General features: G+C 39.3%; 1 protein-coding gene across 1 annotated transcript in view; it reads right to left on the reverse strand.

The window, feature by feature from the left end:
- Window positions 1-15216, reverse strand: part of SMOC1 (SPARC related modular calcium binding 1) — a 142043-nt gene that overhangs the window by 33325 nt on the left and 93502 nt on the right. Inside the window, exons 7-8 of the mRNA XM_031553635.1 lie at window positions 12533-12589; window positions 8103-8183 (exon numbers count right to left, since the gene is read on the reverse strand). Coding sequence (XP_031409495.1) covers window positions 8103-8183; window positions 12533-12589 — 138 coding nt within the window. The remainder of the gene's footprint in view (window positions 1-8102; window positions 8184-12532; window positions 12590-15216) is intronic.

Consider the following 15216-nt stretch of genomic DNA (forward strand, 5'->3'; position numbering starts at 1 on the left):
CAGGAAAATGACAATGTCAGCAGGATCATGCTTCCCTGCATTACAACCGATGAAACAAGAAAAATGCCCTTCCATTCATGTGCCAACTTATATCTTCCTCTCTCAGGTGCTCCAAGAGATTGAAGGCTGCTTTGCTTTTTAAACACACAGTTTCATCTCTTCCCTGGCTGTGAGGGTAGGTTCTGTGCACATCCTTCTTTCCTGACTATTCACAGAAAACCCTTGGGATATTCTACCAGGAGACTTTTCCTACTACTTACCTACCTTTCAAAAGCCTGAAAACACACAGCTAAGACACCTCTGAGTTGTACCACAAAATGTACTCACTGATCTCCACTGACCACCTTATTTTGGTGGCCTGGAAAAATGCAAAAATGTGAGGATCACAAAGAGGAAAGGAACATAAGGATAACAGCTTTTATTCATTCTCTCTAAGAAATACACACAGCACTCTTAGAACATAACTCATAGTTCTGTTAACATGAGGCTGGTGAAAGAGAACATAGCTGGCATTTACCCCAAATGTTCTACTCTGCTCCTCTACAAGGATGGTCCTGCAGGATCTTGCACATTTTCCATCTTCCCTTGGTCTACTCACTCCATCTCTAAGGTCCATTGAATTCTAGAATATCTTTTCCACCCTAAAGTGACAACAAAAGAAGGAAACTTTCACAGGACAGATAGGGCTTTCCAATGGTTCTGGTACACAGTCCTGGTCTTTCATAGCTCTTTTAGGTGATATCCACAGCTTCCCTGTACACTGCTGGGGACAGCAGACACTTTTGGAGTGTACCACTGAATCAATTTTTCATTCAGTTGGTTTCTTGCAAACTATGTGGGTCCTCAATTCCATAATTGCCAAACCCTAGCAGAGCTTTAGGTTTTAGGAGAGGCCTAGTAAATCTACGCTTTTCAAAAGGGAATGTGGGAGCTCAGGACCAACCATTATTACCACTTCTCCTTATCTGTGGCTCTCCAGAAATGCTATAATCTTTCCCTTGAAGTTGACAGGAACATTCCAAGAAAGGCAAGAAGGTATGTCAGTGTCAATACATGTAATCTATCAGCAGGCATCACTGTATGCTCAAACGGATGCCTGAAGTGCAGATCCAAGCACAAGTCTGTGTTAGTATATACAGTGAAGAACTTGCTTCAGTAAATGAATGTAATTCCTTCAATATGAATCAGCTCCTATTAAAAAGCAAAACAAACTCTATAAAGTTGAACTCTCCTCTCTCCATTTGTCACCATAGGTTTCGACAGTGCCTGGTGTAATCTATTTCCTTTCCTTTTCCCCTCCAAATTTTTATCAGTTTAACCTAAAATGCATTTGTTGGGTTTGGGGGTTTGCTTTTTTTTTTTTTCTCCCCTTTACCTTGGTTTCTTACATCTTTGACACCTACTGCCCCCCTCCTACGGCTCCCTGTCCACTCTCCTTAACTGGCAGCTGTAGCAGTCATGACTCCATGTCTAGAGCAATTTGTTTTCTTTCTTTGGGGAATACGGAGGGGGGAGTGACTGAATTCTTTGGGAATGATTTATCACACAGCACTCAGGGGGAGCTTCATTTATTTGTCTAGCTGCATATGGTTTAACACCTATGGTTGCATGCCGCTTATTATACAATGTTATTTTTCCCACTTGTATACTTTGCACCTTTTCATAGAGCAGATTAACTGGTCCCCAGTGGCATGTTATTTATGACTTTGTTTGCTGGCTGTCTGGAAAGGGTCCTGGTCCTGCTCTCCCCTACCTACTCCCTTCTTCACCACACCTGTTCCACTGAGACTGTGGGAGAATCACACTCGGGTACGACGAATCAGACCTCCTCAGGACTTCCAAGAGGGAGGAAAAAGACAAAGATCCCCCACGCAGCCATAAAGAGCAGTGGTTGAACCGCAAGTGAAGCAAGAAGGAAAGGAGGGATAGAGCAAGGGAAAAACAATAATGCGCATTATGTCTTCCAAGGAAGCACTAACTCAGCAGAGAAGAGCACAGCAATTTGCAGTGCAAACTGAAAGGAATTAGTAAGTTTTTGTGTAATAATCAATATCAGCTTCTCTCATCTTGCTTCATTTACAGAAACTAAATTAAAATGAATTCCTAAACAAAACCAACTACCCTCCAGACCACTAACAAACAAAACCCTCATTAAAAGGAAGGAGGAGAAGAGAGGAAAACCATCAAGGTTGGAAGATAAATATTTCTGACAGGTGGGACAGTAAAGTGACAGGTGTTAGCCCAATAGTTCTGACAGCTCAGAGGAGGACTATATAGGGAAGCACTGACTCAAGATGCAGGAGGAGCTTGCAAACAGTAGAAAACACAACATCTTTCAGACTCATGGTTCCCTTTCATGAACTCTTGTTCTAGACATCGTGTCTGACAGCTATGGGAAAATTCAAAAGACAGTGTTCCTAGGTGTTAAGCCCAGAGCAGAGGCAGGTACCAAAACATTCAGCAAGAAGGGCTGCAGTCCACATTAGAATGCCAAAGTGCTCCGGTTCCAATGCTACTGTAACATTTTATTCAGATGTCACTAGATTATATTTGTGCCAATCTACCTCCCTTTCTCAATCTGTTTTCTGCTCAAGTGAGATCACCTTTTGATTCCTCCATTTGGTAGCCTGATACTAAGCAGCCACAGATTGTGGGGAAGAGCCTACAGTCCTGTGATAGACATTCGGATAGTAACATTAACACAATGGTATGGAGACAGTAAGGCTGGAACTAAACACAACCAGTTTAGCAGAAGCAGAAAGTAGCAGAAAAGTAGCAGGAGGAGAAACAGAAGCCCATGGTCTCACATGTCTTTAAATAACGAGGTGGGGAGTGCAGTGTGCCAAGACAGGACAGCTAAGGAATGTGGCTGAGAAGACAGAAAGGGATAAGCACAGGTGAGAAACTGCCCCCTTTGAAACAGTGCTTTTCGAGAGTCTCATCTGAATCCACCTCCAGCTCCCTGGTCTCTGTGCTGTTCCAAGTTTCCAAGGCACAAGGAAATTTGTTTCAACTCCAAATAACAATACATTCAATAGGAACAGGTACAGTCTCTCCTCATTCTGGAAAATAATACAGGAGTTTTCAAGCTCCTTGAACTTAGTCCTCACTACTAAAAATAAAAAGCCTACTAACAAATCAAACAAATTTTTGCCTACTTTTTGGTGTATCCCACCAAAACTGCCATTTTCTTTCTTAAGGGCAAATCAGTAGATCCTGCCTTGATATATGCCGGTTGGCCTCATGCAACAATCTGACATGGGAGGAACTGCATCAGTTCTCAAAGTAGGTGGCTTGAAAGCAGACTCCTTGTTAATGTACCTAGCAAGATCCCATGTGCCTAGCAAGGAAACATGAGTATATTTCTCCTGGGAGCAACCATTACCCCTGATCATTAGGAAAGTCATGTAGGAAAATGGTATCACTTCTTAGACAAGTACTGGAAGGAGCTACTGTAGGGTTTTCTCACTTTTTGTTTTCCTCTCCTGTAAGTGGGGGGAAAAAAAAAATGAGACAAAGCAGACAAACAACAGAACCTGAGTCCTGATAATACACCTAATATAACCACATTCCACCTCACTGTGCATAGCTTTGGAGATGATCTACATTGTCATGCCCCACCTGAAAGTATACAGGCTTCCTTTGGGGTGGCCGGCATATTAGCTTCTTGAGGAGTACGTACAGACATACATCTTTCAAGCTATTTCTCTCTTTGATAAACTCTGAAGTTTGGACACCATGTGAATGCATTTAAGGGAAAAAAAAAAAAAAAGGAAAGGTAAATACCACCATTCTTGTTTTCAAAGCTCCTTTACACTTACAACCCTGTCTTCTAAGAGCTTCAAACAGCAGAAAGCTGTCACATAAGGTGCTTGCATGATGCCTGAGTGCCAGAGCAGAATAGAATAGGCCATGTGGAGTTGGCTCCAATTCAACAAGCAAGATTTTGAAATAAACAGCTACTATTATTTTTTTTTAAACTAGGCACACACAAACCTGTCTTCAGCTGCTAACCTTAATGTATTACTCATTCTTCCTCTTCAATAACGTCATGTTCAAAACCCCTGTGACTACAGAATATTTACTTGAGGCTGCTACTGCAGGTTTCTCTGAGCTGTTTATTTTTCCATGCATGAGCTCATTACATCACTCTGTGGTTTTCTTAAAGGTTGTCAGGGTAAGCTGGATATAGGCTGGAATCTCTTGCTAATCAAAACCAAATCACTAAGTAGCACAAATGAACTTGGAGATAACCCAACTCTGGAAATGAGGAACAACCACGGATTCTTCAGTGGAGATGGGGTGCTCCCAAACAGGCTGCCATCAGAATTATATACTTGGAAGCTAGATTAATTATCAAGTGCTTCCCTAGAGTAAGAACTATTAAAAAAAATCATTTGGATTGTTCTAGACTGGAGTTTATTGAGAGGAGCTGGTAGTACAAGTTTGAAACTTCAGAAGTGGTATGAAAACGTAATCCTCCCCATCCTGGTTGGGGAATGGCCAAATGCAAAGGTCCCATCTGTATCTCTGTTTGTCCTGGCAGCATTAAATATAAATGACACATCACAAAGGCAAGTGCTAAATAATAGGCTTAGTTTGGGGGTTGCGTGTGTGTGCATGCATGGGGGCACACACTTGGAGAAGGTGGAAATCAATTCAAACCAAACAAACATCAAAATATTTTTGTCATCTTGCCACAGCAAACAAATTATTGTGTTGATCTAGATGATGTCTTTACCTTAAAAAAAAAAAAACAACCAAAAAACTGAATTACGGGTTTTCAAGATTCACTAAAAAAGCAAAAGGCTTAGTTAGTAAATGTACAAAAAAAAAATGTTTCTCCTACTCAGCAGTCTAGATGTTACATTTTGATTCCTGCCTCTGGCTGAGAGTATTTCAACCTGCATCTCACCCCAGTAAAAAAGAGATCTAGTCATCATTCGAAAGGTGGACTGGGTAAAAGCACTAGCAATCCCTCCGAACAATGTTCTGTCTAATACAGAAAAATTCACCGGCAAAACATCTGGAGACATATGGCATCTCAGTCAAGTACTCTGATCCCTAGCTTAATTAATATTTACACATATCACACAAAACGTAAATGCTCCAAAACAAAGGCTGTTTCAAGAGAACCTTTCCTGCTCATCCACACTAAATGGAAAGTAGAACACTTGGATTTCAAATACAGCTCATGTGAGATACAGACTGTACATGTAATATGGGTATTTCTTTTAAAAGGAAGCAGAGGAGTCACTAATTCTCCAGTGCTCAACAATCTGCTGGCTGGTTCATCCCGAAGGGATGCAGGAAATTCCAACTCAGACTGCTTTCACTTCTGCTATCTCAGTAGCAAGGAAGTCCTATCCACACACCTACTACCAAGATGGAAACAACAAATTCTGCAAATCTTCCCAACTTCTTCACTTCCATCAGGTACACAGCCCCACAGACGTTAATGGATGCAAGGCCCAGACAGAGGACAAGGACCAAAGCCTTGCTGGGAAGTGCTATTAACAACAGTGTTCGGAGTACTGCTGCTCTGTTCACTTTTCTTTGGGACAGTTGAAGTATTGAAGAGAATATTTCCATCTCCTCAGCTTTTTCTTCCTTGCTCCTCTTTTTCTTCCCCTATACATACCCAGCAACACACCAGACTTTAGCTGAAGGCAGCTGAAAATATTGCTAAAATGGATGGTTAGGCAAGTGACTTATTCAAAGGTTTATTCTAGAAGCCTTCACTGAAACACAAAATTAACCAGAAGGAGAATGATAGCAAATCATAGAGACTACTTGTCTCAATACAGCAATTCTTACATTCTCCTCTCAGTCATATAGTCATGGCACTAGCTTTCCAGGATGTTCAATGGTAGTGCTGATCAGAAATCTGAAGTGTGTTGAGTATTTATATTTCAAGCTGCTAAAGAACAAAAGCAGTTAAAAACATCCCCTAATTTTGCATGCCCATTCCATGACAGCTAATCATCTTCATCCAAGAAAAATTTGAAGATATTAGAAAAAATATTTTAAATGATAATGTCTCTTACTGGCCCTGTGCTGTTCGATTCCACCAACCCTATAATGTCTTTTAACATACAGGACAAGGGCCAAGAATGAAAGGTACCAGAGGGGAGACTAGGATTAGTTGGCTGAAAGAAAGACTAAAATACCTCTTATCAGCTCTTATCAGCTACTCCATTTTGATGAGGCAGCATTTCTTGATATCAATAACTCATTGTAAGAAACAGAGATGACTGCATGGCCTGGTGTGGAAACTTGGGTCTAAAACTGTCAGCTCAGACTCTTAATGAGATCCTACAGCAAATGAGTGCCTGTTAGGGCCACAAGAAAGGCTGAGTCAGATGAACCACACATCTCCTTTTAGCATGCTGCAGAAACCACCTGTTATGGAAATCTTGAATTTTCCAGAAGACCATTTATTTTTGATTTGTAGCTTGTGCCCATAATGATCTTGCTTGAATACCAGAAATGACATCATAACTAATTGGAAAAAAAATTTGGAAAATGGGTAAGCTCACAAAATGAACTCGTTCACAAACAGAACTCCAGCTTACATGAGACAGCTTCCTCAGGAAACAGTTGGACAGCATGAAAAGTAGCCTACTTCGGCTCTGCCAGGCCAAAGAGTGGGAGACAGGCTCTTGAGTAAAAGATGCTCCCACTTTTGGGTCAGTTTGTAATCTATCAGAACCCATATCTGGGAAATCTTATTTTCATCACAGCTACCAGTTTGCTGCATAACAAGGAAAGCTGATCCCCAAGATAGGTAGGACCCGTTACACAGGATCTTCATATTAAATTGTCGCCTTCAATTGCATTGTGAATAGAATGGTTGTGCAGGTTGCTGACAAAACACAAGCTGCATTTACTCTCCAGTGAAAAACATCCCTAGAGAAGACCGTTAACTCTACTACATCATCTGAAGCTTTTGTACAATTCTCACTGGCAAGTTCCTACACAGATTACCCTACTGCAAAGACAGTCAGGAGGCAAGGCACAGAAGACTTTCTAAAACTGGGGTCTGGCAACATTGGGTCTCTTCCTGCAAAGAGCTCTTCTCCATGCTGCAACAAGACAACCATGATCTGGCCTTGCTTTCACTCTGCAATGGGGCATAGGGAGGGTAAAGGAACGCTCTCTGGCTAATTGAGACATACCATGTGACCAGCTACTTCAAGTCAGCATAGTTTAACTGTTCTGGAGACTAAAATTATTCCAATAATTGTTCTAGTAATACATTATTTTGTAAAATACATGCAATAGCAACAGCTCCCACTGAAACCCCAGAGCAAACTCATGGCTTCTTAAGGCAATTTTCTTCTTTATGTATCTTTCACCTTCTCACATTCTTCCATATTAGTTAAAACATATCAGACAGAAACCATACTTACTCTCATTCTCCTACTTAATTCTCCTTCAAGTTTTTTGTGATTTCAGTTACTTCACACAGTTACATGCTCATTTCCAATCTCAAGTTTTACAGCTTAGCTTCATATCTTGCTGTTTCCCTCTTTTTCCATTCCCATTCATACTTTTTTTTTTTTTTGCTTGAATCTTCTCTCATCCTCTCTACTGCCCATAAAAATTCAACAATTACGCTCAGACATAAGTAACTTACTTTCTCTTGTGAAATAATGCGACAATTGCTCTAGTAAAAAATACCCCCTGCAGAGAAGAATCTTGAAGTTGCAAGATGATCCTCAACGGTATTTTCTCATCTGCTTAGATCAAATCCATAGCACAGATCTCAGAGACAAACACATAAAGTCCATGAAAAACTGCTGAACAGCAAGTAAAACAAAGTTGAAAACTACGTAGGATAAATTTTCAGATGAAGAAATTAGAGGTTCCCTAGTTTTGGTTTGGGAAACAAACACTCCTTGTGGCACATCTATAGCGGACTTCTGGACACAAAAAATGCATGCTGTCTGAAATTCTTTCACTGCCCTTCAAGTCCTGCAATGCATATGCAGTCATATAGGTTACAACGAAAAAAGAATGAAACAAGGAAAGAACATGAGAAACTGCAGTCTAGTTAAAAAACAAACAAACAAACAAAACAGTTTAAGATTGAGCATTACCTGAGTTCCTTATACTGGAGCTGTTCAGTTTGGAATCTTTGATGACTAAGTGCTTAATCCACAGGGTGGGTGCTGTGATTTCTGAAAGAGAAAAAAATAACTGCCTTAAAGAAACTGCAGCAACTAGTGAGTACACATAGTCATTATTTGTGAGGACAACATGTTTGCTACAATCATGACTTAAATGATCCATTGTCTTTGTAGACATCAGCTCACCCCCTGGTGAAGCTTCCCACCACATAAAAGCCAGTATTTGTAAATATGACACAAGGTTATCTCATTATCTCCACCTTCCAAAGAGTGCCTCACTACTGGAAAAACATTACTGTCCCCTTCCAACTCCCATTTCTTAGCCAAATTCTCAAGTCTATAGCCTTTCTCTTCAATACTTAGTTAAGTTGTGTGCTATGTCATATACTGGTTTCCAGTATATATATGAAATCCAGATTAAAAAAAACTCAACCCAGACTTTAAATGTGGTTTTAACAGTCCAAGCATAATTGACCAGAATTTTGTCAGATCCCTAAAACAAGCAACAACAAAACACAAATTAAAAAAAAAAAAGTATATTTTTTTGAAAGAATTCAAAGGGAAATTTGCTAAAGAAATAAGTTCTGGTTTTAAAAAAGTCTTCTAATGCACTACAACCAAGATACCAAAACAAATCTGTGATAAAAGTGCTTAAGAGTTCTTCTCTGAAGTGTTACAATCAATTTCAGAGCACATCAGAACCTGCCTTAAGCAACACCTTATAGAAGTGACAAAACAACAGTATCTCAATAGAACTTACAGCAAAGCAGTACTTGGTGCCATAGAGTTCCTAAACTGACATTTTCAGCATCAAACATTTTCCAGTTTCCACAAGAGCCTGCTTTACACACTAGATCCTGGATTTTGTCTTCAGAAGTTCCTCTAAAAAGTTTTTACAAGAGCTTTCCTGCTGTTTTTGACATTTACATGGATCTGCTCAGCAAGGGAGAAACTGGCTGACAACAGGAGAAACTGATTACACATTAAAAGTGCACAAAAGAAAAATGAAAATTTTCCCTGCCTATATGTTTTCAGTTACACTGGACTGTAAATATTATTGTAATCATGCTAAGGGCATTTTTTCATACAACAGTACAGGTTGAACATTGATAGATATCCCAGCAGTAGTAGAATTTTGCTTAACAAAGACTGCCTTATCTGCAAGTTTCAATACACTATTGTATTATCAGTCATTATGTGCTCCTATAAAATACATATACCCACGTATTTTTGGATTTTATATTTTTTGATAGCCACATCAAATAAAACATTAGACAGGGATAGGAAAGGCAGAAGGGCAAAAATCAGAAAAGGCCATAAAGCAAGCAAAGTGCTGGATCCAAACTCCCAAATTTGTGATGAAAGTTAGCTCTGGCTCTGCACTACATCTATGTCTACAGATGAAAAAGAAGGGATAACTGAAGTTAAGGGATGACAAAAAATGGGTCAGGGTCTGTAGAAACACAATAGTGTATATCTTTAAGTGAGGCTAACAGCTGCAGGAAAAGGAATCACCAGTAAAGAGGAGAAAGGAAAAGTAAGTGAACCCTTTGGGATCTATCATAAAAGTGTATTTTCAATCCAGTTAACCTGAATAGTTTTTGGGCTACAAAGAAGAAATCTAGATTAATTACTCCTCTGAACAACAGATCTGTGGAAGGAGTAGATTCCTATATTGTGTGGAGAGGTGAAATTTTCAAAAAGATAAGGTACTCAAAGGGACTAATCTTTAGGAAATGAATATAACTTGCATGTTAAAACTAAATAGAGGTTGGATGTAAAGAAAATTGGGCCTAGGAGTACCAGAGGAAATAAAATTGTTGTGTGGGTTGATTTTTTTCTTAATTATTTTATTTATAACTAAAGCAAGGGCTACTAAAACACTTTTCTGTAGAGAAGCATCTTGTCCTAAGAGGATAATCACTACAAAATCATTGAGATCTGTACAGTAATGCAATTAAAAAAATTTCTAAAGAGATGTCTGTTTTATGATTGAAATCTTGGACAGAAGAGTTTAAGTCATCTGATCTGCACTGTTTGTGGCTCTGGCACTGCTCTCTTACACCCTTTGGAATAAGGGTATGGAGTGTGTGGGGGAACTTACTTTGTCAAAAATTTGAATAATCCTCTAACGTAGGCGAAAACATGAAAAAGGTAAGCCTTCATCTAAGAGATGTTGAGCTCCAGTAGGTAGTACAAGTTTCAGGAGCAGCTGAGCATATTTAATGCCTTTTGAAATAAGTCGTCCTCTAGTTGCTTGAGGTAGGCATTCAAAAACAGAACATGAAAAGAAATCCATATTTTTATTGTCCATTCAGCTTTAGTTAACAGGTCCACTCTGGCTGCCTGACATTGAATAAAGTTCAGAAACCCAAAAGATATTTCAACCCCAAATACACAGGAATTGAATGAGATTTGGACACTAACTCCTTTGAACATCTCCACAGAGTCCAGACCTGATAGGTGAATGTTCTAAGCATTTCTGTCATCTGACGCTTGCATCTGACACCAAGTACGTGTCCAAGTACACGTCATCTTCCTCAAGAAGAGCTACCTAAGATGCTGGGTGACAATTCTGGTGCAGCACTGTGATGTGGTTGCTCAGAGCAAAAAGGCTGTTCAGCAAATCACACTGAGATCTCCAGTTCACCTTCTGCTCAGGACAGGATCATCTCTGGGATCAGACCACACTGCTCACAGCTTTATCAAACTGACTTGGAAAGGAAGGGCAGATCACACTGTCTCTCTAGGAAATCTGCTCCACTGCTAAAAAAGTTTTTCCTTATATTCATTCTGAATATGTTTTTTTGGTTTTTGACTCTTATCTTCTCATCATGCATTACTGTGCAGAGCCTGCTTGTCTTTTAGATAACCTTCTTGTAGGTACTGGAAGGCTGCTACAAGGTCAGCCTTAAGCCTTCTATTCTGTAGTGTTCTTACACTCTTCCTGATTTAAGAAATCAATGCAAAAGTTTTGGATTGAAAATACTTTTCATAAAAGATAGGACAAAGTGTTTTTAGATTTTGCCTCTCACCATAAGGACCAGAAAAGGTCTGCACACCACAGTATTTCTCAATAATTTTGCCCAGTTCTATTTAAAATGACCAAAACGTAGAGCTGCTTCTAGAAGGATTTTCTGAACAGGCTGTTTTAACCAGTTTAGCTCACTCCTGCATTTTACAAGTGCATTCTCTCCTTTGAATACCTATGGGCGCTCCCTCATGGGAAAATTTAAAGGCCAAAAGCATGCTGTGATTGCAGACAGCAATTTAATAGAACATCAACTTGCTGCCAAAAGGAACTTTCCTTTGATATAAACAAGAGACAGTTAACTAGGCTTTAGTCTCCACTGTTTATTTGAGAATGCTTTTTCTTGCAAAGACCTTGTTTTGTTTCATAAAGCTCATAAGAAGATTCTTACATACATATGGTTTCTAGAAATGACAGGACTACAGTACCTTGCTATTAAATAAGCTTGTTGTAGCAAAAACACACACCCCATTCCTGCCTTCCATTTTCCCAAGAAGGCAGCAAATATCAGCAGCAAGAATTACTCTTGCTCAGAAGTTTCCAATTCTGCCTTTAATCCAGGTTAAAATCCAGTAAACAGGTCACATAATGGCCTAGACTTGAGCCTCAATTGCTAATAGGCCCATTAATTACCCAAGGACCAGTATCCCTGTTGGTAAACATTTGTCTGTATATTTAAAAGACTTGATGATACCCATTTTATCTTTGTTTCAAGGCTTCCAATGGACTGAAGTCTGATATTTTGAGACAATACAATTACAAAACTAGCCTATTTGAGAAAGAAGCTGCCTTGGTGGGCTATGAATTAAGAATACCCAGGACAATGACTTCATTTGCTCAGATAGTATTCACATCAATGAAAGTAATTACTAAAAAAAGAAACCTCTCAGCAATTTTCTTCCAAGTCAGCGTGCAAAAGCTGTGGTTTAGCACTGTCCTCCCTGTAGTTATGCTTTAATGCACAGCAGAGGTTACAAAACTCATAGCATTGAGAGGGTGAAGAGAGCAAGGGGAAAGGACAACCTAAAGGAAGTTCCCATTTCTGACTCAGTAGACATTTTTTAGCCATGATATCTTTTTCTCCAAGGTTATCCCAGGAATTTGTTCAACTGCTGTTATTGTTGGATTTCAGGGGGGAGAAGAGGATGTAAAAGGATTAGGGAAAATGCCTGAGCTCCCAAGAGCACTGTGAAATTTGGATAACTTATGAGATTCACTGGCTTTTCTGCTTTGCAGGATAAACAAATTGTTTGAGCCGTAAACCCTAGGGAAAAGAATAAGGGAAGTATCTTTTTTCACTGTTTTTTGTTTTGTTTTTGTTTGTTTTTTGCTTTTTTTTTTTTTTTCCTTAAAGAAAGGATGCTCTTACCTTCTCCATCAAAAATGGGCTGGGTTTCCATGGTAGGCGTTGGCTTCGACCCATCATCTGAATTGAGAGTTAAAAAGAAGCGAAAAGAAACTACCATTATTGAGGTAAATACTATCTACTCTCCAGTACTGTTGAATGTTTGGGATTTGTACATGGCCCGGCCAAGTCCAGAAGAGAGAGAAGACAGAAAGAACAAAACAAAATCAGAGTTTATGCTACCAGCAGTAACATTTTACATAGCAAGCATGCACAGACTACCCTTAGAAGCCTCCCTCCCCTCCCCTCCCTGGCCCTCCAACCACCAGTATGAATCACCTAGTAGTTCCATTTGCTGCACTGATCAGGCAATCACCGTTATGGTTTAAGTGGCTACATCTCAGGCAAGTCATTCCTTGTGACAGCAGAAGACTAGGGATTGCTGCCCTACTGCGTCTTTCTCATTATTCTATTTGTTCAAAAGAAAAACTGTTCTTCTGATACTTACCTGTGCAGAACCAGGCACCAGTTTTCATTGCAGAGCTGTTAGAAAGGGATGGTCAATAGCAAATCTTGTTTTCTTACAGTATCTGAATCAAGGTGTTCTCTAATTGCAATGCTGTGGCAGTGCCTTCTAAGTGAAAAACTGTGGAGAAATCTTCTGTGCAAGAATGCTCCATGTCTTCTGACTACAGGTCTTTCATAATTAAAATCTTCAACCAACATAGATTCCATAGGAAACGTAAATCACAAAATGTAGAGACAGACTACAGGAAAAAGTGTTCAGCTTACACTCATTTTGGCCCAATATGACTAACTATCCATCACATCGACAGAAACAGCTTGAATTCACATTGGATGCTCATAGGGATCTGAATTTCAAGACCCAGTATGGATCATTATTACACAGCACTTGAACAATGGAGAGCACTAAGTGAACATTCCCACAATCAAACGTTTTGGCTAAGCAGGCACAAACTGTATAGGAAAGCGTTTTGTCACACTGCAAGATCAAAATGTAGAATATTGTTCGGATATAAACTAAGAAAAATGTAATCAGTCTAGAACTGCTTTTGGTGGAGATTTTTGATGTTTATTTTTCTTTCTTTCAGAAAACAGTGGCTTTAAAAAAAAAAAAACAACACAATTTGTAACAACCATTTTCTCATGTATTATGGGCAAAGATGACACTAGGCATCAGGAAAGTAGGCAACAACCTACAATGGAGAACTGTCAAGTACAGCAAAAATCATTTGGAGAAAGGAGACCATGCCAGAGAAGACAAGTTACCACCACCTTTAAGGTTGTATCAGATGCACAGGACAGAAGTCATCCGAAGGAAAGGCATACAGGACAACTCCTCCTATGGTAGCAACAACTGCCCTCTGGCTTCCCTTTATTGGTTGTGATTACACTAAAGAATCAAAAGACCATAGAAGGGAAGGGAATGGGCAGAGATGGAAAATGGGAAGGCCTGTAGGTCATTTTTCAATCAAAATCTGCATTTGCAGTTTTATAAAAGGAGTAAAAGATTGAAAACATCTTCCTCACAGCATTAACTTTATGTATTTCTACATAAAGCCATCTAATTCATAGAAAGAAAAAGTGTGCTAGTAATTCCATTTCAGCCTTAGAGATCTACTGAAGAAATGAACAAAAGAAAACCTTTAAGAAAACCTTTAAGTAATTTTTCCTCTCATTTTTTTTTCTCTATGCTTGCAGTTAAGCATTAAAACAATTTGGAAGAGAAAATACTTACCATTTTTCAGTTAACTCCTGTTTTGAGCCTTCCTGTTATTGGGTATTACCAGTAACATAGACAAGCAGTAATTTTGATTCACAGTTTAAGCAAGTGATCTCTTGGAATAATTCCCTGATTTTTCATTACGTTACAAAAAAGAACATCTTGCCTTTTAAAGGAATCTTTGGATAAAAGTAAATAGTTGATCTTCACTTCTTTTTTTTTGCCAGAATAAGCTGCTCGGCTCACACAAGATACCTCAGAAGCCACAGTGATTGCTTTTTATGTATTTAGGATAACACTTAATGCTGTAATGAAGAAGTAAACAATACGTTATCATGGAATCACAGAATGGCTTGGGTTGAAAGAGACCTTAATGATCATCCAGCTTGCCCAGGGCCCATTCAACCTGGCCTTGAATGCCTTCAGGGATGGGCATGCACAGCTTCCCTGGGCAGTAGTGCCAGAGCCTCACTGCCCTCTGAGTAAATAATTTCCTCATAATATCTGATCTAAATCTACCCTCTTTTAGTTTAAAGTCATTATCCCTTGTCCCATCACACAATAGGCTTTACCTACTCAACCCAAAACTACAAAAGATACTCATAAAGCAACTGCAAAGGTAAGAAATTCATAAGTTATGTAAAATAAGAAGAAACCTGGCATAAAGAACTTATGCCAGTATGATAATAAGTTAATTCCTATTGTTTGCATGAATGCTTCTGCAGCAAATAATTACAGAACTGCTCCTCAGACTTAATGCAGCAACCCAGGAGCCAACAATGGAGAAAAATTAGATGTGGATCTGAGCCACAGCACTTTTTATCCAAACCCTTATGTGAACTTTGGCAGAACTCAGGATGCTTCAGGTTCAGGGGATTTCTTTATGGCTCATCTTTCTGTCTTTACCTGTGTGTGTGTGAAATTGGGAAACTCACTTAGAGAATAAGAATTTTGCATCTTTTTT

This window comes from Meleagris gallopavo, chromosome 5 (genome assembly GCF_000146605.3).
Source record: "Meleagris gallopavo isolate NT-WF06-2002-E0010 breed Aviagen turkey brand Nicholas breeding stock chromosome 5, Turkey_5.1, whole genome shotgun sequence".
NCBI classification, from domain to species: Eukaryota; Metazoa; Chordata; class Aves; order Galliformes; family Phasianidae; genus Meleagris; species Meleagris gallopavo.